Source organism: Girardinichthys multiradiatus, chromosome 13, assembly GCF_021462225.1.
Source record: "Girardinichthys multiradiatus isolate DD_20200921_A chromosome 13, DD_fGirMul_XY1, whole genome shotgun sequence".
Classification (NCBI taxonomy): domain Eukaryota; kingdom Metazoa; phylum Chordata; class Actinopteri; order Cyprinodontiformes; family Goodeidae; genus Girardinichthys; species Girardinichthys multiradiatus.
This window is the reverse complement of record NC_061806.1, coordinates 12,986,963-13,011,709: the sequence shown is the minus strand read 5'-3', so window position 1 is coordinate 13,011,709 and position 24,747 is coordinate 12,986,963. Positions and strand designations below refer to the sequence as shown.

Here is a 24,747-nt window from a genome sequence, read left to right as displayed (position 1 = left end):
CGCTGCAGTAGTGGCTGCTCCTTTTCTGAAGGACTGGCGTGAAAACTGGATGGGGCGTATTGCATTGAACTGGGACACGCCTATAATATTTGAGGAACCAGGATGTGGACATGGGGCTCCTTGTAGCGTGAGAAATGGGGCATGCAAAGGAAAAGGATTTGAAAGTAGAAAAAAGGTTAAACCTGATAAATAATAGAATGCAGGTTGATATTAGCAAGGATGAAGAGATGGATTCAATCAACCTAAAGGTGCGTTCACACCAAACGCGATTTCTGCGAAAGGAGCGGCCAATTTACATGTTATCCCTCTGTAGAGGCGCGTTCAGGAGCGGAGCGGCGCGGCGCGGTGCGAAGGACGCGGAGGGCGCGGCGCGGCAAGCGAAGCGGGAGCGGAGCGGTGCAATGGACGAGTTAAAAAATCTGAACTTTTTCCTAAATTCGCGTCGCGTCAACCAATCAGGGACTGGATGTGGCTGTGACGTAGGGTGAAGGACCAAAGCGGAGAAGAAGCAGTTGTCAATGATGGAGGCCAGAGTTGTATGACTAATTACTTTTACCGAGACAAGTACAAAAAGAACCTGGCCTGGTTATGTTTAGGCACAAATATCTTAAATTTAGGAGATGTGGACATTAAAAATCGGCTGTTTTTTTTACTGAGCTGAGATTTATTTACTCACCGAAGACAGATGGACAGGTGTTCAGCAGCGGGGATACAGTGCCAGTAAACCGCTGTGAAGTTAGTTTGAAGTTGGATGTTCAAGCTCCGCGGAGTTAGCGGCATCTAGCTCACGGTTGATCCGATTCAGGCACTCAGATTTTCCATGATTGTTTGGTACGGAAACTTATTGACGGTCCCTAGTGAACCACCGCGCGTCAGAAGAGGGAGCAACAGAGAGCAGCTAGCCGAAATCTGGGTGCCTGACTCGGATCGGCCGTGGGTTGAATGCCGCTGGCTCCGCGGAGCTTGAGTGTCCGGTGTCCAGCTTTGGGCTGGCTTCACTGCGGTCGCTGGTAGTTGGTGTCCCGGAGGCCGATTCATCTCCCAACGCGGGGCAGCAGATCTTCGAACTGGGTTCTGGATAGACGGAAGTACCGCTGAAATCGACAGTCATCCAGACGCAGTTCCTGGAGTAGGTGGTGGTAATCTCCAAACTGTTCCCGTCCCTGAAGAATCTGGTGAACCCAGGGACATTGATGTCGGCGGCGTTTTTTGGCTCTCCACAGGTAAAACACAGTGATTATCCGTGAAATCCATGTCCAGCATGTTCAGTTGAAACCAACAAGCAGCAGATGGAAGCTCCTCCTATTTGATGACGCGGTGAAGCGTTGCCGCTTGTTGCCGAATGCCAATGCGGAGTTCACGCGGAATGTGAAGCGGGCAAAAGCACACAAATGAGGCGAAAAATTCGCAGAAATTGCGTTTGGTGTAAACGCACCATTAGACTTTAAAAGAGAAATTGAAGTAGACTGATGGGGAGAAACAACAGAAGACCTAGGAACTAAATAGAATAACCTGGAACATGATGGGCAGGAATGATGAAGTTATGAGTTATGGCTTGCCAGGATGCACCAGAGGTAAGGCATAATGCCTTGGAGGACGAGCGGCTTTGACTAACGGGATTGACCACTGCTGCATTATCAGAAAAGCGGTAATGCGCTTCTTCCAGAAATGCCCCAAATGCAGCAGGCTATAGTAATGGGATGATCTCATAGAAAGCTGGGGATTCAGATAAGGGAAGAAAGAAGGCCTTACAGTGGAAACAAATTGCCCTGACAAACCCGACAAACCTACGGACGGAGCTATGTCCGTGTAAATAACCTTACTAAAAATTGACTGTTCATAAATGTTTCATCAGAGTTTGTTAAGCTGCTGTGGCAGCAGCACGATTAGTGCTTATGTTTAATCGCATAGTCCGGGGAGATGCTGTAAACCACTGAACAGAGAAGCACCAACCCTGTGTGCAGAGAGAAAGTGTTGAAATATTATAATAATAATCCCTGACTGGCTGCTTGGGGTTCCACCATCAGGAGATAAGGGTTGGTAGCCAATGAGAGGCACATTGCTTAACTCCACCCCTGGCGGGTCATAACCACCTATTCGCAGGTTACAGTGGAGCATGGTGCCAGTTGCCACAGACAGGAAGAAAGAAGAAATGTTCATTGATCTCTTAGCCATGCTCTAAGGAAACATCTCAACTTGTTACTCAGATGATAAACACCTAAATGAATTTATAGCTGAAGTCTGCTATTAAAATTACTCTCAAATCCTTTTGGGAATAAGACCATGAAGACGAGCCTTTCTCGTCAATTAAAAATCTGGCTATTTCCGGCGAAAATAAGTGCTTACATATTAATAGCTGCGTCGAGGACAAAGATTTGTCGCTCAAGTACAATTTCCTTTTGTTGAGTCACAGAGAAGCACACGCAGGCTCTCCCTTTACAACTCTGTTTTCAAATGGAAGACAAACAGAAGAGAAGGAGTGCAGCAAGGTCATGTGCTGAGCTTATTTGACGTGTGAATACCAAGTTACATTATTTCATTTTTTAGTAGAGGTGCCAATATTCTTAGTACGTTATGCACGCTTAATAGCAATACAAAAGTTTATTAGGTTCGATATCATAAACTAAGTAAAGTCACTGACAGTTGAAATATATATTTTTAAATTATTTCATGGCACTGGGAAATATAGGGAGGTGAGATATTAAATGAATATATGGCGAAACTGAGTAAAAGCACTCAAGGGAAAGATTGTCAAGGGCGAAAGGGTTGTAATAATTAAAGATAAATAAGTCTTTTATGGTAAGGTAATAAGGCAAAAAGGTTAAAAGCAGCATAAAGATTGAGTTATTAAAAGGTATTACATTCTGCATATCTTTAGATCTTACGATGTGATCACATGAAAGGCTCTTTCAACCAAAGGATTGTGAACCATCCGCTGACAGACCTTCTTTCAGACCGGGACGCTACAGACTGTAAAACTTAAGACGAGTCAGCCGAGCAAACAACGACGATGGAAGAGAAGGAGATACCGTTCCAGTTAGAAAGGAGACTGCAGCGGAAAGCCCGGCAATTTGTGACAGTGCAGAAGTTCTGGAAAAAGGAAGAGAAGAGCAAAGCACTCTGATGGGCGACCAAGCCGCTGGAATCAAAAGGTGGGTTGCAATATAAATGTCAGCGCAGTCTAAGCGGGCTCTTGATTGAGTGAGGGTGGATGCAGCTAAGGCTGAGAAGGACTAGAGATACTGATGAAAAACAAGCAGCCAAATTAGAAATAGGACAACGATGGGGGATGGAAAGTATTGAATTATCTATGCTCGGGTGAAAATATGCTCTGAATGCCTAGAGACGGCTGAGCGCCAAAAGAGGATCCTAAGAAATGTTAGGGAGAATCTTAATAATATTAAGCATAGCTGATTTCGTCCATACATCCCATAAAGATAATACACATCGACACACATACGGGGATAAATGGCCTAAGGTTTTGACATGAATGACCTGTGGCTGGGGCACTGGGTTTTTATTAAAGGGAGTAGCCGATAACTGTTTAATTAAAATGCAGCAGCACACTTAGATTAAAAATGGACACCAGCTACTACATAACCAATCAGACAGACAAACCAATCAGCATGGAAATTTGTAGGATGATCGGTTTGAGGGATGAAGATGGAAGGAGAAACTGCTGGAGAAACCAGGCCGGTTGACGCAGCGGCAGGAGCCGGTGAAGAGGCAGGGCTACCTCGGCGACGCTTAGCAGGAGAAGTGTAGGAGTTCTTGATGCGCTTTCCACTTGCCCAGAGCTGAGACAAGGAAGAAATGAGCCATGAAGCGAGGCAAGCACTTCTACAAGCGGTAGGGGAGGAAGGAGAGTCTGTTACAAACAGTGCGAGGAGGCGTCGGAGTCGTAGATGAGCTCAGCTGACAAGCGAGGAGGAACACAGCCGAAGGTCCTTTAAAAGCAAGGCGTCGGAAGGTGATTGAATGATGAATCAGGCGGACAGGATGCTGATTGGAAGGCCGGGAGACGCACGGGTAAGTCATTGGACGGTGGAGACGGCGAGGGTGAGTCTTTCAATCTGAATTTTCGTTTAAACTCCATTTTGCTGAACTATGATCATGTTTTTTTTGTTGAAGATTTAAATTTTCATGTGTGTTGTCCTGATAAACCACTGGTAAAGGGCTTTTTAGGCCTTATTGACCCTTTTAACTTGGAACAGTCAGTAACTGGCTCTACACAAGAGAGTGGACACACACTGGATCTGGTGCTGTCATATCGTCTGCCTAGGTCTAACATGGAAATCTATAACTCTGGACTTTCAGATTATAGGAGTGTTTTGGTTGATGTTGCTTTCAAACAAACTCTAGTTAAACCTTGTGTCCCTGCTTGGCACTGCCAGAGTTTTAATCCTTCATCTGCCGCTCGATTTTCTGCGGTTTTTAAGGACCCCCATGTCCCTCCTGATTTCTTCTCCTGTCCTGAACTCTGCGGTTCCATTAAAAACCAGGAAGTCTAAGTGTAAACCTGAACCTTGGTTTAATGAGTGGACTCGTGCTGTCAGGAGGAAATGTTGCAGAGCAAAATGGTGATGGAAAAAGGACAACTCCAGGTGTCACATCAAATCATGAAAAAGTGCTGACGTTAGCGTCAGGACACCATTAGAGAACAAGAAAGGACAGTTTGAAAATGTCGTGTCATTCAACAGCCATAACTCTTATGTGTTCTTCAACACAACTGATCTCCAGTCTCTGACCCTTGTGTCTCAGCCCCTTGTTCTGCTGATTTTAGTCATTTTTAGCCTGTGACACTCTTTTTTTAGAGGATGTGGTGAGACATCCTAAGCAATCAGGCTGCCCACAGTATCCTGTTCCTCCACAATTCTTTAAAGAGGTCTTTCCCAATATTGCACGATGTGTTCTTATCATTATAAATCGCAGTCTGTCTTCTTGTGTGCTCCCCACTAAACTTTAACTTGCAATAGTTCAACCTCTTCTTAAGAAACCTGGTCGAGATCATTCTGTGTTGGCTAATGATTGACCTACTTCTAAGCTGCCATTTGTTTCAAACATTTTAGAGAAGACTGCAATCATTGTTGGAAAAAAATGGCGTTCTGGAAATCTTTTAGTCTGGTTTTAAAGCCCACCATAGTTCCTAATAAGCATTAAGTGTCATTAATGACATCTTTTCAGCATGTGACTATGGTGACTATACTGTCTTGGTTCTGCTGGACCTAACTGCTGCTTTTGACACTGCGGACCACCACATTTAATTATCATGTTTTTAATCCCTTAGTGGGCATTCAGAACACAGCACTTTAGAACAGACTCAGAATCATTCTTCTATCGTGTGGGGTCCCACAGGGCAAAGTTTTAGGGCCACTGCTCTTTTCATTTTATTTATTGGCTCTAGGTTCCATACTTAAAATATATGAAATTGCCCTCCACTTCTATGCCAACGGTTGCCAGATCTATCTGCCTGTAAAGCAGAAGGATGGCTTTTCAATGAAAGCAGTATTGGATTTCTTGGAGGATCACCAGCCCCTGTGAGTCCACTGTTGATTTGGGGCCCCTGACAGCATATTTTAAACCAACTGCCACCAATTTCTGTTTTAAGTTAGAGAGCGATTTGAAGTTGGGCAGTTAAATTAGAGAAACAGAAGGGTCCCACTTTTAGCACTTAAGGTGGTTGGCAAAGGTGAAATCTTTCCTGTCTAGGCAATCTTTTAAGATCCTCTTTTTCAGCTGCTTACATAGAGCCGATTCTAACCTTATTGGCTGTTTTTGGTTGCTATACTAGTCTTCTTGGTTACATGTCGTAATAGCTGATCTTTTCCTTGGGATTCCATGAGTCATGTGCCTCACATCAGATGGGACCCATCATCATCTCAGTCTTAAGCAGTTTGCTGACCTCTCCTCTGACCCACGGCGTCGCCTCTGTCATCAGCCTTATACGTTACGGCTCCCACTTCCCCAATTCCTCAACATCTGCTCCATGCTCACTCAAAGTTACACTTCCTCTTAAACAGTGATTTTAATTCTTACATTATTGCTGCTCAAACCTTTCGTCACAGCATTTACTTCAGTTAGTTTTAAACCATCACCTAAACTTTATCCTTTCATACAGTCCATTAGCACTTATTATTATGAAAATCAAACCTTATTGCATTTCTATTTATCAATCATCAGTGTAAAAATCATAATTCAATCAACAATCATGGATATATAGTTAACATGATTTTCAAAGAAATTATCTTTTATTCTCGTTTTCATGAGATCATACCCATGTAGTATGATAATGTTTTATTTGATAATAAAGATTAATCTCTCATTTCATCTTGTATATTTTTTTAGTCTGAATCATAGTGATAAACCTCTCCAGAAAATGGGCCTCCCAGACTTTACATCATCAGAATCTGAATATTTACTGATTTTTATTTAATTTATTTGATTGTGAGGGTTTTAATTTGGAATTGAAGACTGTCACCTAATTTTGACAAACAATAATCTATGCTTTTATTTTGTCCTGCTTAGACCTTGTTTGTTGTAATTGGTTTTATTGTGTGTATTCTTTCATGTTTTGTATGCCATATTTATATATGCCTTTTCTTTTAATGGACGTTTATAGTTTGCAGTTATTTGCAGCACTTTATTTCAGTTGTGGTTGTTTTAAAGTGCTCTATAAATATAGTGGGCGTGCTATGGTAAAATGAGTGAATATTTGCAAAAAACAATAAAGGTGATCCATCTGAACATTAAAAATCTTGTCTTTTTAGTGCTGTATTCAAATGTATATAGATTAAACAGGATTTGCAAATCATTGTATTCTGTTTTTATTTATATTTTACACAAAATCCCAACATCATTGGAATTGGGGTTGTAAGATATCCTTTAAATCCATGTAGTGGAAATTTTTGATCAAACTATCACTCATGGCTTAAAAATTTAGCAACAGTTGTAGCTATCCAGTAGTTCTCAGCTAGAGGACTTTTATTTTGGTGAAACGTTTTCCCTTTATGTCTGTGTGAATGCCTGATATCTAATTTCTCTTTTTCAAGACAGCACCATTTGGGTTTTGCAGTGTAATGAACGTTACAAATGGTACTGGGACAGAAATGGCGTATGATATCTATACAAGAAAATACAAACCAGAATAACTCTAAATCCCAGATCATGACTCTCACTGTCTGATTCTACAATTTACCCTAAACCATAATGTGACTTCACACCTAACCTTGAACAAACATAAATCATTTGTACTGATTTGAACCAGAGTTGGGTACCCGTGTTTATATGGGTACTCAACATTTGCCCTGCCTCCAGACAGACACGCATCATTTAAAAGATCTTCATACAAAGAACAGTTTTCAAACAGCTGTGATTTCTCCTAATAAGTGTGTGAACAGGGATGTATAGGACCCTGTGGATCATTTGTATGTGCAGCGATAGGCTTGTGCATACATGCCTGTTATATGTGCTAATTTAATCCATGTTAATAAATCGCTTTCCATCTCCAGAGTGAGCCTGCGCCTCCATTTTCTATCATTTTCAGCTAATGATTCTGTGTGCTTGTGCATCCAAAAGTGAACTGACCAAAGTGAGAGCACAAAATTCAGTGTGTGTATACATGTGACGCATGAAGAGTTCATAATGTGAGTGTCTTCTGGCCCCGTGTTCTGTTTAAATGTCATTACAAGAGGTCAAGCTGACTCTTTACACACAAATATCCACATATAACTCCACTGTTGTTTCTGCCCAAAGCAGTTTAGCTCCTTAAGCTTATATAAGCGCCTATGTGCTACAATTGACAGAGGCAGGAATAGACTTTGTAAGTGGCTTAAGCTCACAGACACACACTAAGATTTCTAGATCAATGAATGTTTTTTTATCTTGCGTGGGAGTGTTCAGTAAAACATTCTGGAACTTAAGATACGGTTTTGCTAATCATCAAATCATGTTCTGTGACATTCCTTCCTTTAAATAGTAGCAGGAAAATCTTTTAACAGAGTTTAATTCGATTGGTGTTACATAATAGCAAGCAACAATTCAATCAGATAAATAATTTCTTAATTTAGCTGCCAGGGAAATGTTAGTGACCTGTCTCTGTTCTGGTACAGTCCTGCCAAGGGCAGCTCTTATGTAATGGTTTTTGCTCAGTCTGATGAGTCGGTAGTAATTCCCCCTCCTTATTTGGCAAGTGGCTGAGGGTGACAGCGCAAAACTGCTATGCCGTGTCATTCGGCAGCTATTTTAAGATACCACTTATACTTGGCTGCTCAAGAGCTGCTTGTATGTGATTCATATTGTCTACTCTGGTCTGTCTTCTTATTTCGAAAAGCATTTTAATCTGCATGGTTTGGGAATAACAGGTTGCAAATTGAACTGGAGTTTCAAAAAATGACGAAATGTTGTCTGAGCTGTATTTGGAGCCTGGGTGTTAGGGTGGGAAGTTAAATAAAGTCTATTAATCATGCAGCGTTGTTACTTGGTAGTTTAAGGCATTATTAACTGTAATGACATTTATAAGTCTAGTGTAGGCATGTAGGAAAGTGACTTTTCTGGGGTGTTTTTATAAAATTTGGATTTAAAGGATTTATCATGCTTTTAAATTCTTTCTTTTAACACTAAAATCATGCAGTTGTGGTCTATATAAAGTGGAACTGCAGTGCTTTAGTCAGATTTCCCTGTTATTGTAGCTCCAGAGGCTCCTCTTTTAACCCTGTTCAGAGGTGCTCTGAGAGCAATTCCTTTTGGTGAGGTCTCTCTATTGAGGCACTGCACACCACGACCCCTCCAGGTGAAAGAGCGTTCCACTCCACCCCATTTGTCCATTTTTGTAGTTTGATGGATACAATTATCTAGAAGCGCAGAAACAAGACAGAAATAGCAAAAACGATGTAATACTACTATTAAAAACACACAGTAAGATTCTGTCCTCAAGAAGCTAAAAGCAGCACAGTACTGACATAAGCAGAAGCCACAATACTACGGCTATCAAAATAATTGGCAGGACTTCAGACCAACACACAATAAATTCATGTCTAAAGGTTTGTTGTCATTTTAACGTCATTTGCAGCTTACCACTTTGCTGTGTCTGCCTCTCCATAGACAGAAGGAATATGGAGCTGACCCCTTAATCAGATGAAGTCTTTCGGCAAATCCTTCTTGATACTGGTGGAGGTTGCTGAAGGCACTCGTCCTTGAAGTGCTTCATGCAAACAAAGAGGTATTTCCCCACTGATAAGTGTACATTTCCATGAAAAATGTAATTTAACCAGGCACTTTGAAGAGGTTCTGATATTGGAGGGTGGTGTAATGAATTGGGTGAGTTATTACACCGAACAACTGAACATTTAGACTTATCCACTTGCAACTTCGGCATACTTGAGTTTAGACTACTAAAATTGCAGCAAGAAATAACAATAGAGGGTACACGAATTGGTGAGCCAGAAGTCCATGACCTTGTCTAGCTGTTCCACAACAAATACTTTGACTGAAAAAATGGACTTAAACAGAATATAAAGATATCTATGCAGCACCTAGAGAGACTGAATTAAACTTTTCTGCACTCCTACATACTCTAAGTACACCACAAAATGTACTTAAGGGATAAAAAAGTGAACTTTGTATGATATGTCCCCTTTAATGTTCAGCACAAACGTGAACTGCCCCCTCTGGGTTGGGAGTCTCTGTCTCAAGCGGAGGACGTTTGGTGTCTTGTTTACGAGTGATGGTAGGATGAAACAGGAGATGGACAGATGGATTGGGACTTCATCTGCAGTAATGTGGTCACTACATCCTTCACCTATAGTGATAGGAATATGGATCATGACTGAAAGATTAGAGATCCTGAATATAAACAGCTGAAATGAGCTTTTCCATAGAGTGCCCGGACTAATCCTTGGTGAAAGAGTGAGGAGCCCTATCATCTGGGGGGGGGGAGCTTGAAGGAGTCAGTGGAGGTGTTTCCCACACTAGATGAGGATTCTTCCTGGGCACTTCCCTTTGGAGGTTTTCCAAGTATGTCCCACTGGGAGGAGACCCAGGGTAGACCCACAACTCACTGGAGGGACTGTGTAAGTCTGGTCTGGGATCACCTTGGGATCCCACAGGAAGAGCTGGAGAGTGTCATCAGAAGTAGAGATGTCTGGGGTTTTCAGATGGATGGTTAGATAGATGTTCTATATAGCACAGCTATTAAAGCATTTGTTTATTGTCTCTAGTACAGAAAACTCTTACTTTGGCCAAGAAAATTTTTCTCAGTTTTGCTAAGCTGTGGCAAAAGCAGCAGTCTTTGCTAAAGGAACTTTTAATTTGGTGGCTAAAAATCATCATTAAGGTAATGCCAAAGCATCTCATTTGGGTTTAGGTTAACTTTGACTAGGCCACTCCAAAATCTTACACTTTTTTGCATCAAAAGGTGGACTTGCTGAAGTGCTTTTGATCATCCTGCTACTCAATACAAATGTGCTCAAAATTAAGCTCACAAGTGACCTCGCCTTTTCTAGCAGAGAGCAGAATTCACTGCTCTATCAATGACAACAAATTGTCCAGGTCCTGAAGCAGCAAAGCAGCCCCAGATAAAAAAAACAAAAACACGTTTGACTGTTGATTATTTTTGTCCTGTTAATCCACAGAATATTTCAACCAAACGTTTTGTGGATCATCAAGATGTTGTTTTGGAAATTATGAAACTGACCTTCATGTTCTTTTTGGTTAGTAATGGTTTTGGCCTTGGAACTCTTCTGGGATCCAGTTTTTGACCAGTCTCATTTTTATTGTTGAACCCTGAACACTAACGTTAACTGAGGCAAGTGAGATCTGTAGTGCTTCAGATGTTGTGACCTCCTCAATGAGTCCTGTGCACCCATGAAATAATCTTGCTAGACTGACCTATCTGGGGAAAGGCTCAACAATGTTCCATGTTTTCTCTAAATGGGGGTAAGGACTCACACTGTGGTTTGCTGGAGTCCCACAGGCTTTTACCCATTTGCCATTTCATATGTTTGCAGTTATGTTTCATACAGAGCATGCGCCAGTTCGAACCTTTAAATGAAGATGTTTTGTACCTGCTTTGACATTGAAAGATTTAAAATTATTTTTTCTATTTTATTCAATGTCTGCTGTGAGGTAATGTGGTTTTATGGCTATGGCTGGATAAATTGGAGTTATTTTGATTACATCAGGATTCTTAATCTGTCTTGACTTAATGGAGTCAAGTAGCCCAAACAAAATAATGGAGAAAGGAATGTAATACAAATGTTTAAGATAATAAGACTAAATTAAGTGATATTGAAGGTTTAAGCATTTTAATGAGCATGCATCCTCATAATTGATATAAATACTGAACTATAAATTCATAATGCAAATGTATAGGTATAGTTGAGATAAGTTGACAATCCACTTTCTATGCTGATGGTGGGAAAAGGAGCTGGCTTTAGGTTGTCTTGACTGTAAATATGAGTTTAGTCTGATTGAACACAATTGATGATTAGTGGCAAACTCACACATTATTCCACCTTTTAAAGATGATAGATTATGGACAAAATTCAAAGATAGTGTGAAGAATAAGTAAATTCAGTGATTTAGGTTGCAATTAGGCTTTCTATTTAAACTCAAATTTATCAGAAAAACAACTTCATAACAATATTCACTGTTCAGCACTGCAGCTGCAGGTGGTAATCTTTGAATCTAATTGTTTGCAGAGTAAAAATGATGTAAAATCCCTCTTTTAGAAAAAAATCCACTCAAAACAAAATTTAGTATCATTTTTAAAAATGAGTGTTGGTTATGTTTTTATGTGCAGCTCTAAAACCACTTTGTTCCTGACATCTTGACAGTGCTGAGGTATGCAAAGAGAGGTTCAAATACTGAGACAGAGGGTTACATCTCAAAAATTGGGATTACTCTGCTGAATACAAAATTATATCAAATTACCATACTTCACATGTTTTGAATTAGCATACATCAGATGAAATGGCCTTGGTGATTATGCATCCAGGCCCATGTTCAGTTTCAGCCCTGTTTTATTCCTAATTATCATATCATTATCATGGCCCTGCTTCTCGGTTGTTGTGTAGTCAATTTGGTCTAGATTGCACTCTGGGGAGTGGGAGAGAGGGTTTACCCTGACAGGTTGTCTGCCTCCGCCCATTGAAACATTGTTTCTGTATTACATTAGGTAAAGGAAAATGTCAGTAATGATTCTTGATAATCATTGCTTTAACTGACCTTGCACCTTCATAGCTACATACAGTGCCTTGCAAAAGTACTCGTACCCCTTTATCTTTTCACATGGTTCACTTTATAACCACAAACTTCACGGTATTTTAGTGGGATTTTATGTGGTAGACTAACTGAAAGTTGTGCAGAATTGAAATGTGATAGATAGAGTCCACCTGTGAGTAAGCATCTCATGCAAAGAGAACATTAAACAGAGAAGCAGCCAAGAGGTCATTGGTAACTCTGGAGGAGCTGCAGTAATCCACAGCTTAAGTGGGAAAGTCTGTTGAGAGAAGTGCATTCCACAAAAGCAGCATTTATAGAACAGCGGAAATCAAATAACCATTAAAGCTTATGACAAGCCATGTAAGGAACACAGCAAAAATGTGGAAGAAGGTGCTCTAGGCAGATGAAAACAAGAATAAATTTTTTGGCGTACTTTTCCACCGAAAGGAACAGGTTCGGACGGTCACAGCACCGTTGCCATGGTTATTTGGACACGTGATGGGTGACATCCGGCTATTTATACTACTTTGCATATGAATTTAGGGGCAGGAAATGGGCAGTTCAAGTGCCACCTGCAGGTAAGTCAAATCCATCGTAAATTGGGATGGATGAAGGCTACGTGTGCGGTGACACATTTACGCACGGCTTCGTACATCTGATATTTTTTGTGCGACGCAAGTTTCAGAATTTCTTTCTACCTTATGACAGCTGCGCACTCTTTCGTACATGAGGCCCCTGGTGGGCAGGAAGAGACACAACGGAAGAATAGGCAGCACATGAAAGAAATACTTTTCAAATCATAAAAACGATACTGTGACATACACATAGAATAACACTAAACATTTTAGCACAAACGTGCAGATTTCAGATAATGTATTCATTAAAATATTTTAGTAGTTGTTATTGATACAAAGGTGGTTAGTTTTAGTGCTTTTTGAAGCTCTTACCAGTCTTTTGTTGCAGCATAATGGAAAGATTTTTCTCCATATTTTGATTTAATTTTGGGCAGAACATGTACTACAGGGAGTCACAGAAGCATGTAACAAAGGACAAAAATAGAGCGAGAATAGACCTATTAGACATTTATAAATTGACACATATCAATGGATATACAGCGAAAGCTGTAATGGAATGGTCCAGTCAAAGTCCAGACCTAAATCCAGTTTAGAATCTGTGGCAAGAATTGAAAATCACAATTTCCAGATGCTCTCCATCCAAACTGACAGAGCTTAAACTATTTTGCAAAACAAAAATAAAAAAATGGGCAGAAACTGAGACATACCCTAAAGACTGGCAGCTGTAATCAGTAAAAGTTGGTTCTACAAAGTGACTCATAGGATTTCAATACAAAAGCATGAAGTTTGTGGTTATAACATAACAAAATGTAAAATAGTTCAGGGGATGAAATTACTTTTGTAAGGCAATGTAGTATATGCACACATCTTTACGTGATGTATACTAACATATTTTCACACAGAAATGAATTTAGTTATTTTGAGCCTTTTACGCTTTAGGGCACACATCTTTTGATAGGGTTAAAAGACATGACAATAAACTGTGGGTAAGTAAGTATGTTGTTGATGAATGGTTTAAAAATTGGGAGGGTTTTGACTGAATGGTGACAGAGCTATTTGTTCAAAGGAAATATTTCTTTAGTGTTGTGAATTTATAGAGCTTTGGAGATGTGAAGCTCAGCGGAACATGTATTTTACGTTGACTCATACAATCCACTGTACTTGTGAAAAGTAGGCCACGGCATTGCTGCCTGATGTAATGCACAGTGTTAATATAAGAGAACAAAGAGCATCTGAAAGCATGCCCATAGAGGAGAAGAAAAGAATGGTTTAATAAAAGGACCGACGGGAAGGAAATGAGAGGAAGGTGGGAGGAGCTTTCCAATGAGACTGTGATTAACATTTGATTGGCTGTCACCCATTAAACTCAAGCCATTCCCTCAGTGTTAGTTAGAGGAAATGCTATGGTTGACTGTTTAGGACAGAGAGGAATGGAAACAAAAATCTAAACTACACAAGAGCATTGCAGACAAAAGCTGGGAGTAATGGGGGAGGGACATGGGAGGTTGTGGATAAGGATGTGAGGAGGGAGTGAGAAGGAGAGTGTTAATTAGAAAAAACAGCTGAGTCCTCCACCAAGTCTGTCAACTGACAGTAAGCCATATGGAATGCTGCTTCCCTCAACCATTTCTGAACTGTTATAACGCTAAACAGTGTGAGGGGCTGAGCTTGTAGGAGAGATACCTGCTAGAAAGAGTTTGGGCTCACCTCCACGCACAGCCCGGGCTCTGGAACCCAGCTCCCTGAGTGAGGTTGGACTCTCATACTTTGGAGTAGCCAGTGGGGAGAGCCCAGTGAATGAGAGGGTTGCATGCCCGCACCTTCAGGTCGGAGAGAGGTCTCTGACCATTGTTTCAGCCTATGGGCCAAGCACTGACCCTCTTGGTGCTGGACAGCTCCCCTCCCAGGGACTCTGTCATTTTGCTGAGGGATTTCAACACCCACATAGGAAACGACAGTGACACCTGGAGGGTGTGATTGGGAGGGATGGCCTCCTCGATCTATACTAGAATGTTGTTTTGTTGTTGGATTTCTGTACTAGCCAAAGATTGTCCATAACGTACACCATGCTCAGGCAAAAGGGTGTTTATCAGTGAACGTGGCACCAGGACACCCTAGGCCGGAGGACGATGATAGACTTTGTAGTCGTGTCTTCTGATCTTCGGCCGCATGTCTCTGACACTCGGGTGAAGATAGGGGCCCATCTTGGTGGTGAGTTGGATCTGCTGGCAGAGGAGGAAGCCGGACAGACTTGGCAGGCCCAAGCTTCTAGTAAGGGTCTGCTGGGAACATCTGGTTGAGCACTTGGTCAGGGATCCATTCAACTCCCACCTCCAGAAGAGCTTTTCCCAGATTCCGTGACTGGAAACATTATGTCAGAGTGAACAATGTTATCTACCTCTATTGTTGATGCAGCTGCCCATAGCTGCAGCTGTAAGGTTTGCAGTGCCTGTTGTGGTGGCAATCCCCGAACCCAGTGGTGGACACTGGGAGTAAGGGATGCTATCAAGCTAAATAATGAGTCCTGTCAGGCCTGGTTATCTTGTGGGACTCCTGAGGCAGCTAAATGGTCCTATGAGGCATAGCATACCATGACCCGAGCGATGGCAGAGGCTTAAACTTAGGAGGAGTTCGGTGAGGCCATGGAGAAGGACAATCAGTCGGCCTCGAAGTGACTCTTGCAAACCTTCTGGCACCTCAGGAGGTGGAGGTGGTGCTTCGCCAACATTGTTTACAGTTCCCAGAGTGCTGTATCAAGGCACCTCAGTGGGAAGTCTGTGGAAAGGAAAAAGTGTGGCAGAAAACGCTGCACAACGAGAGGAGGTGACCGGACCCTGAGGAAGATTGTGGAGAATGGCCGATTCCAAACCTTGGGGGACCTGCGGAAGCAGTGGACTGAGTCTGGAGTAGAAACATCCAGAGCCACCGTGCACAGGCGTGTGCAGGAAATGGGCTACAGGTGCCACATTCTCCAGGTCAAGCCACTTTTGAACCAGAAACAGCGGCAGAAGCGCCTGACCGCTCAGTGGTCCAAAGTACTTTTTTCGGATGAAAGCAAATTCTGCATGTCATTCGAAAATCAAGGTGCCAGAGTCTGGAGGAAGAATGGGGAGAAGGAAATGTCAAAATGCCAGAAGTCCAGTGTCAAGTACCCACAGTCAGTGATGGTCTGGGGTGCCGTGTCAGCTGCTGGTGTTGGTCCACTGTGTTTTATCAAGGGCAGAGTCAATGCAGCTAGCTATCAGGAGATTTTGGAGCACTTCATGCTTCCATCTGCTGAAAAGCTTTATGGAGATGAAGATTTCATTTTTCAGCACGACCTGGCACCTGCTCACAGTGCCAAAACCACTGGTAAATGGTTTACTGACCATGGTATCACTGTGCTCAATTGGCCTGCCAACTCTCCTGACCTGAACCCCATAGAGAATCTGTGGGATATTGTGAAGAGAACGTTGAGAGACTCAAGACCCAACACTCTGGATGAGCTAAAGGCTGCTATCAAAGCATCCTGGGCCTCCATAAGACCTCAGCAGTGCCACAGGCTGATTGCCTCCATGCCACGCTGCATTGAAGCAGTCATTTCTGCAAAAGGATTCCCGATCAAGTATTGAGTGCATAACTGTACATAATTATTTGAAGGTTGACGTTTTTTGTATTAAAAACACTTTTCTTTTATTGGTCGGATGAAATATGCTAATTTTGTGAGATAGGAATTTTGGGTTTTCATGAGCTGTATGCCAAAATCATCCGTAATAAGACAATAAAAGACCTGAAATATTTCAGTTAGTGTGCAATGAATATAAAATATATGAATGTTAAATTTTCATCATGACATTATGGAAAATAATGAACTTTATCACAATATGCTAATTTCTTGAGAAGGACCTGTACCTCGACGGGTTGCCCCACTACATCAAATCACAAGCAGTGGCCCTCTCGACCTAGTCGGCATAGATTTTTCATCTATTGAGCCTGATTCGAAGGGAGTGGCCAATGTTCTCGTAGTCACAGACCCTTTTACCCGATACGCCCAAGCCTACGTCAGCAAAGATTAAAAAGCCTCAACCGTTGCCAAAATTTTGGTTGAAAAGTTCTTTGTTCACTACGGGCTGCCTGCGAGGATTCACTCTGATCAGGGGCGTGATTTTGAGAGCCGGTTAATTAAAGACCTTCTACAAATGTTGGGAATAAAGAAGTCTAGGACAACTCCTTATCACCCCCAGGGTGACCCACAACCAGAGTGTTTTTTAACCGCACACTCCTATCTATGCTGGACACACTCAATCCCTCTCAAAAGCAGAAGTGGAGTCAACATATCAGTTTGCTAGTTCATGCTTACAATTGTACGCGAAACGATGCTACCATTTATTCACCATACTACCTCATGTTTGGTCGTGAGGCTCATCTGCCAGTTGACCTATGCTTTGGAACATCTCCCGATGGCAAAGACCACCAAAGTTACCTTCAGTATGTAGAAAAGCTGAAAGCAGAGTTGCAAAAGGCTTACAAACTGGCACAAGAAGTTGCAGACAAGAACCACCAGCGCAACAAAAGATACTATGACACAAGAGTAAGAAATCAAGTTCTAAAACCAGGAGACAGAGTACTTATTCGAGCTACAGGTGTACCTGGCAAGAATAAACTTGGAGACAAGTAGAACTCAAGCCCCTATATAGTGGTTGAAAAATTGCCAAGTCTGCTGGTTTACAAGGTAAAGCCAGAAAAGGGCAGAGTCATTGTCAAAACCATGCATCGTGACCATCTCCTACCTATTGGACACCTAGTTCGGTTTCCTGTTGATCATGCAGAGAAACTAGAGTACCACCGACCCGAAACAAGGTCCTCAGCAGAGACCGAGACAAACAGACATGATGACAGTGCAATGCCAAGAACTGACAAGGAGATTATGTCTGAGGTGGAAGAAGACAATTTGTGGTACCTATCCACTGCTCAAAGAGAGTCTGTTTCCCAAGCACTAGATCTCCTCGCAGATCACTGCAACCGACAGGAGTCTGCCATCACTACAGACTTAACACTACCTTCAAACAGTGTTTGTCCAACAGAGTCTATGAGTGCTGTTACAGTCTCAGAGGCTGAGGAGGAACCAGAGGTTAGGCAGCTGCCTGACGACCCTGTGGTGGACACAGGTCTAGCATGAGAAAGCGCTCCCTTTGGCTAGTCAATCTGAAAGCAGTGCAGAGCCCCTTGTTGATCATCAGTCACGTCGAGAGATTAAACCTGTCATTTGGCTCAGTTATGACAAACCCGGACATTCTGTCGACAGGCCGTTCGTGATAGTACACCGTGGAGTGAGAATCACCATTGGAAGACGGAGCCATGCCCCTGTGTTCCAGTGTGTGCCTCCTGTAGTTTAGCTGGGGCTTTCTGACAAGTAATTTAGCCACCTAAGGGTAAATTGATTTGTTTTGCATAGATAGTCCAATGAGGGCATTTGGACTTTTAGAAGGGGGAGGATGTAACCCCTCAGGTTATTATACAACTTTTTTCTCCTACACCCCTCAAACATTTTCTTAGATACAATGCATTGTAGATCTTTTCACCTTAAACAGTAATAATCACCTTTTATTTAATCTGGTTAAGGTTTTACACTCACATATTGGAGGTTTTACACATGGTAAAGGTCCATAACATTATAGTACATACAGGTATTTTCTGTTGGTTTAAAAACACACAGTAAATGCAGCGTTTTGTTAATAACTGTTATTTACTACCGCCAGTAAATGCATCTTTTGACTTGTCTTTACCTTACTGGTCAGTCAAGGGCAAAAATCAAGTTTATGCAATTTGATTGGTGCTGATGGACTGTAGAGAAAAGGAAAGAAAAAGTGTACCTGTCCCTAAGGGAAAGGAGAAAAAGGAAAAGGAAAAAGAACAAAGAGGGTCGGCTGGGGCCGTTGATGGACGAGTTTCTGGATCCACGGAACCGAACCACAATCGTGCGCCGGAACGGACTGTTGGACCGGAGTTGAGGGTCGGCCGGGGCCATTGATGGACAAGTTTCTGGATCCACGGAGCCGAACCACGCTCGTGCGCCGGAACGGACTGTTGGACCGGAGTTGGGCCCTGTCCCAATACCCGCACTTCCACCCTTGTGTCCCTGAATTGCGTGTTCCTGTTGATGGGTTCGAGTGCGTAGTGTGTCCCAATTCTCCAGAGTCGTCCTTAGCCCCGCCCCCTTTGTGCCCCACATCTGCCCTTCGGCGAAGCCCGCATTGAAGCGGACTTCGCCGAAATATATTACCCACAATTCACTGCTGCAGATGACGTTCTGAGCAAAAACCAATCACAACCGTCAACGTAACCAGCCATCAAATCAGAATAATAAGAACTGCGTAAATTTAGACAGCAAGCCGACAAATATATTTTTTTACTGGTTTTCCAGGCTCAACATTGTAAGAAACCACTGGGTTCAGAGTGAGTATGGGCAGTCAGTAGGCCATAACACTGAAGTTACCTTTCAAACAAACACTGACGCGGCGAGAGTCTGTTGTATAAACCTCAGTCGCTTCCTGCACTTTATTCTCCTCAAAACAATTGCTTGTTGCAGTTTTAAATAGTTTTTTTAGCAGCAAGACTGTGGAAACAGCACTGGTTCCCGCCCTTTTTGATGTTGCAGTTACGGTGCAGAGGTGCAAGTCGATGACGTAACCCCTACTGTCCCTATTTTCCAATTTTGCACGCTTATAACCTGCGCACTTCAACCCTTACATGCACTTGTACAAAGTAAACACTTCATAGAGGGGCATAGGGTGTAGTGTGAGAATTGGGACAGGGCCTTGAGGACAGTTTTATTGCCGTTCGTACAAACTGGTAATCCATGGTTGGGTGAGTAACCCATTCCTCGAGGTGATTTTGGAGCCGCCGTCATTGGAACTGCTATTCCAAGGACGAATGCTAACCGAGGCCTACCAGGCCTGCAATGTGTGTAAAGCTATCGGACTGCTTTACTAGTTCAAGAAACCAAATAGTGGGATTTGTTTCCTATGTATACCATCTGTATAACTGGTTGTTTTGAACAGTTCTGAGACAGCACGGTTGCACTAAGTGGCTAAAAATCTCATTATTAATCTGTTGGGATTGTGTGGTTCGATTGCAGCACTTCCGGTGCTCAACATCTCATTTATGGGTGAGATACATTTTGTGCTATTGTTCTACTGTGCTGAAATTTAATTGTGCTCTGTTAATGTGCATTGCCCTTGGTTTATTACTGATCTGTACAGTTTATTAAACTGGTACATCTTTAACTTTACCAATTTTCCTCCCTTATTTTAGTATGAGGTTGAATTTGCACTGCATTTAGATCTTAGTTGTAGGTTTTTCTTTTATTATTTAGCCTTGCTATTGGGTTCAGTTATGCACTCTATTTACCACATATTCTGCTGCCAATTAAAACACTATTTTCTCATTGGAAGCATATCTGATAGGGTGTAGGTCAGAGGATTTGGGCGCTGTTCATAAGGGAAACTAGAACAGTGGTTACAATAAGGTTAATATTTCAGGACCACGGGGAAGAAATGATGCCCTGAGATTTTTCCTCAGTCTGAACCAAGGCTCTGTGGAAATCAGCCAAGTCTGAAGCAACGTATCACATCTGTGTGTGTAGATCTCTTCCAGACAGCTGTTCCTGGGGAATCTCGTCAGCAACTGAATTCAAGCCCCTAACTCTGAGTGATGTGCTGGATTTAAAGTGCTGGAGAGGAAAAATATACAGTATATTGGCATTTTATGATGTTGTGCTTGTTTGATGTCAGAGTTATTGTCGCTCTGGCCCGTGGTAGCAAACACCAGCTCCACAGTGCACCAGAAAGCAGATGCATCCCTAAAGAAAGATGCAATGCAGAGTTTTGCTGTTGCAGCATGATTCATAGTTTCTTCTTGCCCAATCAAAAGGCATCCAAGTCCAATAGAACAAGCTGTGCTTTCTTTCATTAGGCCACTAATGCTGCCTCAATTATCTTTTTGAATCACTTAAACATCAAGATTGCTAAAATGTATTACTGTTCCAAAATTTTTTTTTGTTTGTTTTGGACAGACCATAAAGTCCATCATAGAGTTTTTCTTGACATTTTTTGAGGGAGTGATGCATTAAATGTTACTGGCAATTATGTATTCTCTGAGACTCTTGACGTCCTGATCACTTCCTTGATAAAGCTGACAACATTCAGCAGAGCTGGAACCAAATTGAAAATGTTTAGCTAAATAAATATATTTTCCTGCAGAAAACTAGTACGCTTTCTTGACTTAGAAAATAAATTGCTTCAACTGAATTGAAGATGATAAAAGATTTATTTATCTCTTAAGGCCAAACATTTCCAACATTTCTCCAGCTAAATTACATTTCTGTGTGTGTCTGCATTTACTTGCTGTCCTGGTGACGGTTTGCTGAAAAATATTTGCATTGTGCACAGCAGAGATGGACAGAAAATAAGAAGGGAGAAGTCAATCTCTAATGTTTTCTACAATTTTTTTTCAGGGTAAGGTTGGGTCAAAATAACAATTGTTATGAAAATACACAAATTATAATATACAATGAAAATATATATTTTTATGCAAAGATACCGTAGTTTGATTAGAGCTATAATATAATATAATATAATATATCATAATATAATATAATATAATATTAGGTCTGCACGGTGGCACAGTTGGTAGCACTGTTGCCTTGCAGCAAAAAGGTCCTGGGTTTGATTCCCAGCTGGGGGTAAATACCCCCAGCTGGGAATTTCTGCATTGAGTTTGCATGTTCTCCCTGTGCATGCGTCCAAAGACACAGTCCAAAGACATGCTAATTAATTGGTCACTCTAAATTGCCCTTAGGTGTGTGCATGGTTGTTTGTGTGTTGCCCTGTGATGGACTGGCGACCTGTCCAGGGTGTACCCCGCTTCTCGCCCATAGACTGCTGGAGATAGGCACCAGCTTCCCTGCGACCCACTATGGAATAAGCGGTAGAAAATGACTGATTATATTATGTGCTCAACCTACAGCTATATTCATTGTATGTTGAAATCTCTTATTAAAGGTTAACTAAAAAAGTAAGAAAATTGTGTTTGGTCTCAATGTGATCTCTTAAGTCGAACAGTGTACAGCAATGGACGTGGCAGTTAAAAAGGACCAGAATCTCTTTCAACTTCTGTCACTCCCTGATAAAACACAGTGAAAAATCTTTTCACATCATTGCAGCTGCAGGTTGTAGGTGACTCCGACCAGTGACCAATCTGCAACAAGGCAGCCTGCAGAAGCGACGTGCATACAGGTGTCTAATCGTGGAAGAAAACCAGTTAAAGGCAGAAAAAAAAAATTGAAACTTGGATGGACATTCACATTCAACAGAATAACCTAGGATTATAGACCTAAGTCCAGACCTAAATCCAAATGACAATCTTTTGCAAGACAGATGTTCTCCATCCAATTTTAATGAGCTTGAACCATTTTGCTAAGAACAATTGGCAAAACATTCAAGGTTGTAGATGTGCAAAGTTGTCAGAGACATACTTTACTTCAAAAGACTTGCAGCTGTAATTGCAGTAATAGCTTGTTCCACAAAGTATTGGCTCAGGGGAGATAAATACAAAACCAAACCACAATGGTCAGATTTTCTTTTGTAAAATCCTTTTCTACTTCACGTCTATGCACCACTTCGAGCTGGTCTGTCACATAAAATCCCAATAAATTACATCAAAGTTTGCAGTTGTAACCCGATAAAATTTGAAAGCGTTTAAGAAGTATTAACACTTTTGCAAAGCCCTGTACCTTGTTGTTTGATTGCTGCTTTTTTCACGTACTATGGATTCCTTTGTTGCAAGAGTAGAAAGCCAGTCTAAATAGTTCAATCTCAAGCAATAAAAACAAATGAAAGGAGAGCAATCCGAAGGCAACAGGAGAGACTGATAATAAGAAAGCATTGTGAAAGGAAAGCTCACATACTAGATGGATGTTGATCCACCTAGCTTAACAGTTTTTATTTACTGCATCGTGGACTGACAGGTCAAACTTTGATGAACAGGCCATTGGTGCAATCAACTGATGCCGACAGCAGGCCTCACTCTTGTGGAAGGTTGGATTGTATCGCGACAAAAGGATATGAAACCCAATTGATAGCCCCTTCCCTCCTTTCTGAGTCACGCCTGTCAAGACTTCAGGCAGAGTGTGTACTGGGTGTTTTACACAATTTTAAATGAGCATTGATTTCTTGAACTGTCTGCTGTGACTAGAGGACAACTGTCACACTGATAAAAACGGAGAGAAAGTGACCATTGTGGCAGCAAAATACCCTACATATTATCTGTGATTGATAATCTGAACTCGGACGTGTGTTTCTAAAAGATAGGACAGATTTGGTGTTAGCTTTGCACTGCTTTCCTATTTCTTGCAAATTTTTCTGGCACTTGTGGCCTTTATTGACAGTTACCAGGAAATGGGCACAGAGAGAAGGGGGGAAGACATGCAGCAAAGGTCTCAAGGTCGGGAATCAAATCCAGGACGGCCGCTTTGAGGACTATAGCCTCTGTATATGGGGCGCCCGTTCTACCTCTACACCACACAGCATCCCTGCACTACTTGTTTAAATCGTACTTGTCCATAAGGCTGGGAAAAGCATGCCTGCGCAGATAGGATGACTAGAAGAGTAACACGTTTGTATAAATATATATAATATTAGAATCAGGCGATCACAAGTGTTGAATTATTTCATATTTAAGAATACAGTAAAATGTAATTAATTCATCAGATAGTTTAGGACACATTTCTTTTACGGCTGTTTTAACTTTTCTACGTAAAGTTCTGCTAGATTGCTTCCTAGGGGTGTGGGGTGATGGTGGGCTGAGGCTCTTCTGCTGCTTCCGTGTCAGTGGTGGTTTGCGGGGCATCAAAGGAGTTTTCATTTCATTTCCTTTATCATGTTTGATGTGAAAATGAGATGACACTTCTATTACTATTACTATTTTATGAAAACGTAGCTCAATGGCTGCCTCTGCTTGTTTAATCGCAGACACAACACTTTAATGTATGGTTTTCTTTATTTCAGTGACCCATACGTTGAACCACAGAAGCAGAGTGAAGGTGAATATAGCCCATGCTGACCTTCTCCTACTTGTGGTAAGCATTTATTAGTGCGTTATTTTAAAAACCTTAGCTGAATATGTCACCTGTTGTGTATGAAAACGCTAACGTATAGAGATACCATGAATTACTTTACATAATATATGCTTCCTCATATAAATTAGTGTGGTTAACATTAATAACAGAGTATAATCTGGATGTGCAGTTTTATAGTGTTGTTGGTTTTGAAAGATAAAGGTAAAATAAATAGTCCAAAGTCACATTATGACCACAGATTATGACAGCTTTTTTTTATTTTCCGGTTTTCCTAACCTCTTTTAGCATTGATCTAACCATCATTTGACTCAGGCTTCACGTCCTGCCTTCTGCTTAGTCGCCATTCTTTGGGAAACCTCCTTCACTGCGGGGGTGTATGAAGAATACACAGCATGAGAGGAGCTCTCTTATCATCTCTGCCCACAACCTCCCCATGCAGCAGACACCATATGCTACATACACACTCAGACTCTCAGATGCACAGACAACATGCACAGCCTGCACCCCAGGGTTCAGTTCTTAGGTGCTTTTTTTCCCCCTCTGCATCAAAATGGTTTTTCTCCTGGTGTTGCTATGACGATACAATTTAGTGACTGGGCAGCATGGAGATGAGTAACGAGGTGTCACGACAGCACTATGGGTTACTAGTGACCCTCACCCTTGAGGGTGCTGAGAACACAGGTAGTGACAAAAACAAGGGTGTACAATAATCTTCTCTTAAAAGCTAATCCCATGCCTGGCTGTTTACAGGCCTCTAAATATATCTGGCAACAAAACAGGAGTTAATGGTGTGGTAGAGGGGCCAGGAAGGGGGACAAGAAAAGGACAGAATAGAGT

General features: G+C 41.8%; 1 protein-coding gene across 6 annotated transcripts in view; it reads left to right on the top strand.

Annotated features, from left to right (window-relative positions):
• LOC124879587 overlaps positions 1-24,747 on the top strand; it is a 36,979-nt gene that overhangs the window by 5,284 nt on the left and 6,948 nt on the right. For 4 of the 6 annotated variants that reach the window (XR_007041055.1, XM_047384269.1, XM_047384267.1 and 1 more), the window contains one exon: positions 23,840-23,910. Coding sequence is in view for 3 of the 6 variants with exons in the window: in XM_047384269.1 (XP_047240225.1) it covers positions 23,840-23,910 (71 nt within the window). In the remaining 3 variants the exon portion in view is untranslated. Of the gene's footprint in view, positions 1-3,027; positions 3,153-9,099; positions 9,218-23,839; positions 23,911-24,747 lie in introns of those variants that run through there. The other 2 variants (XR_007041054.1, XR_007041056.1) reach the window with 2 other exon arrangements.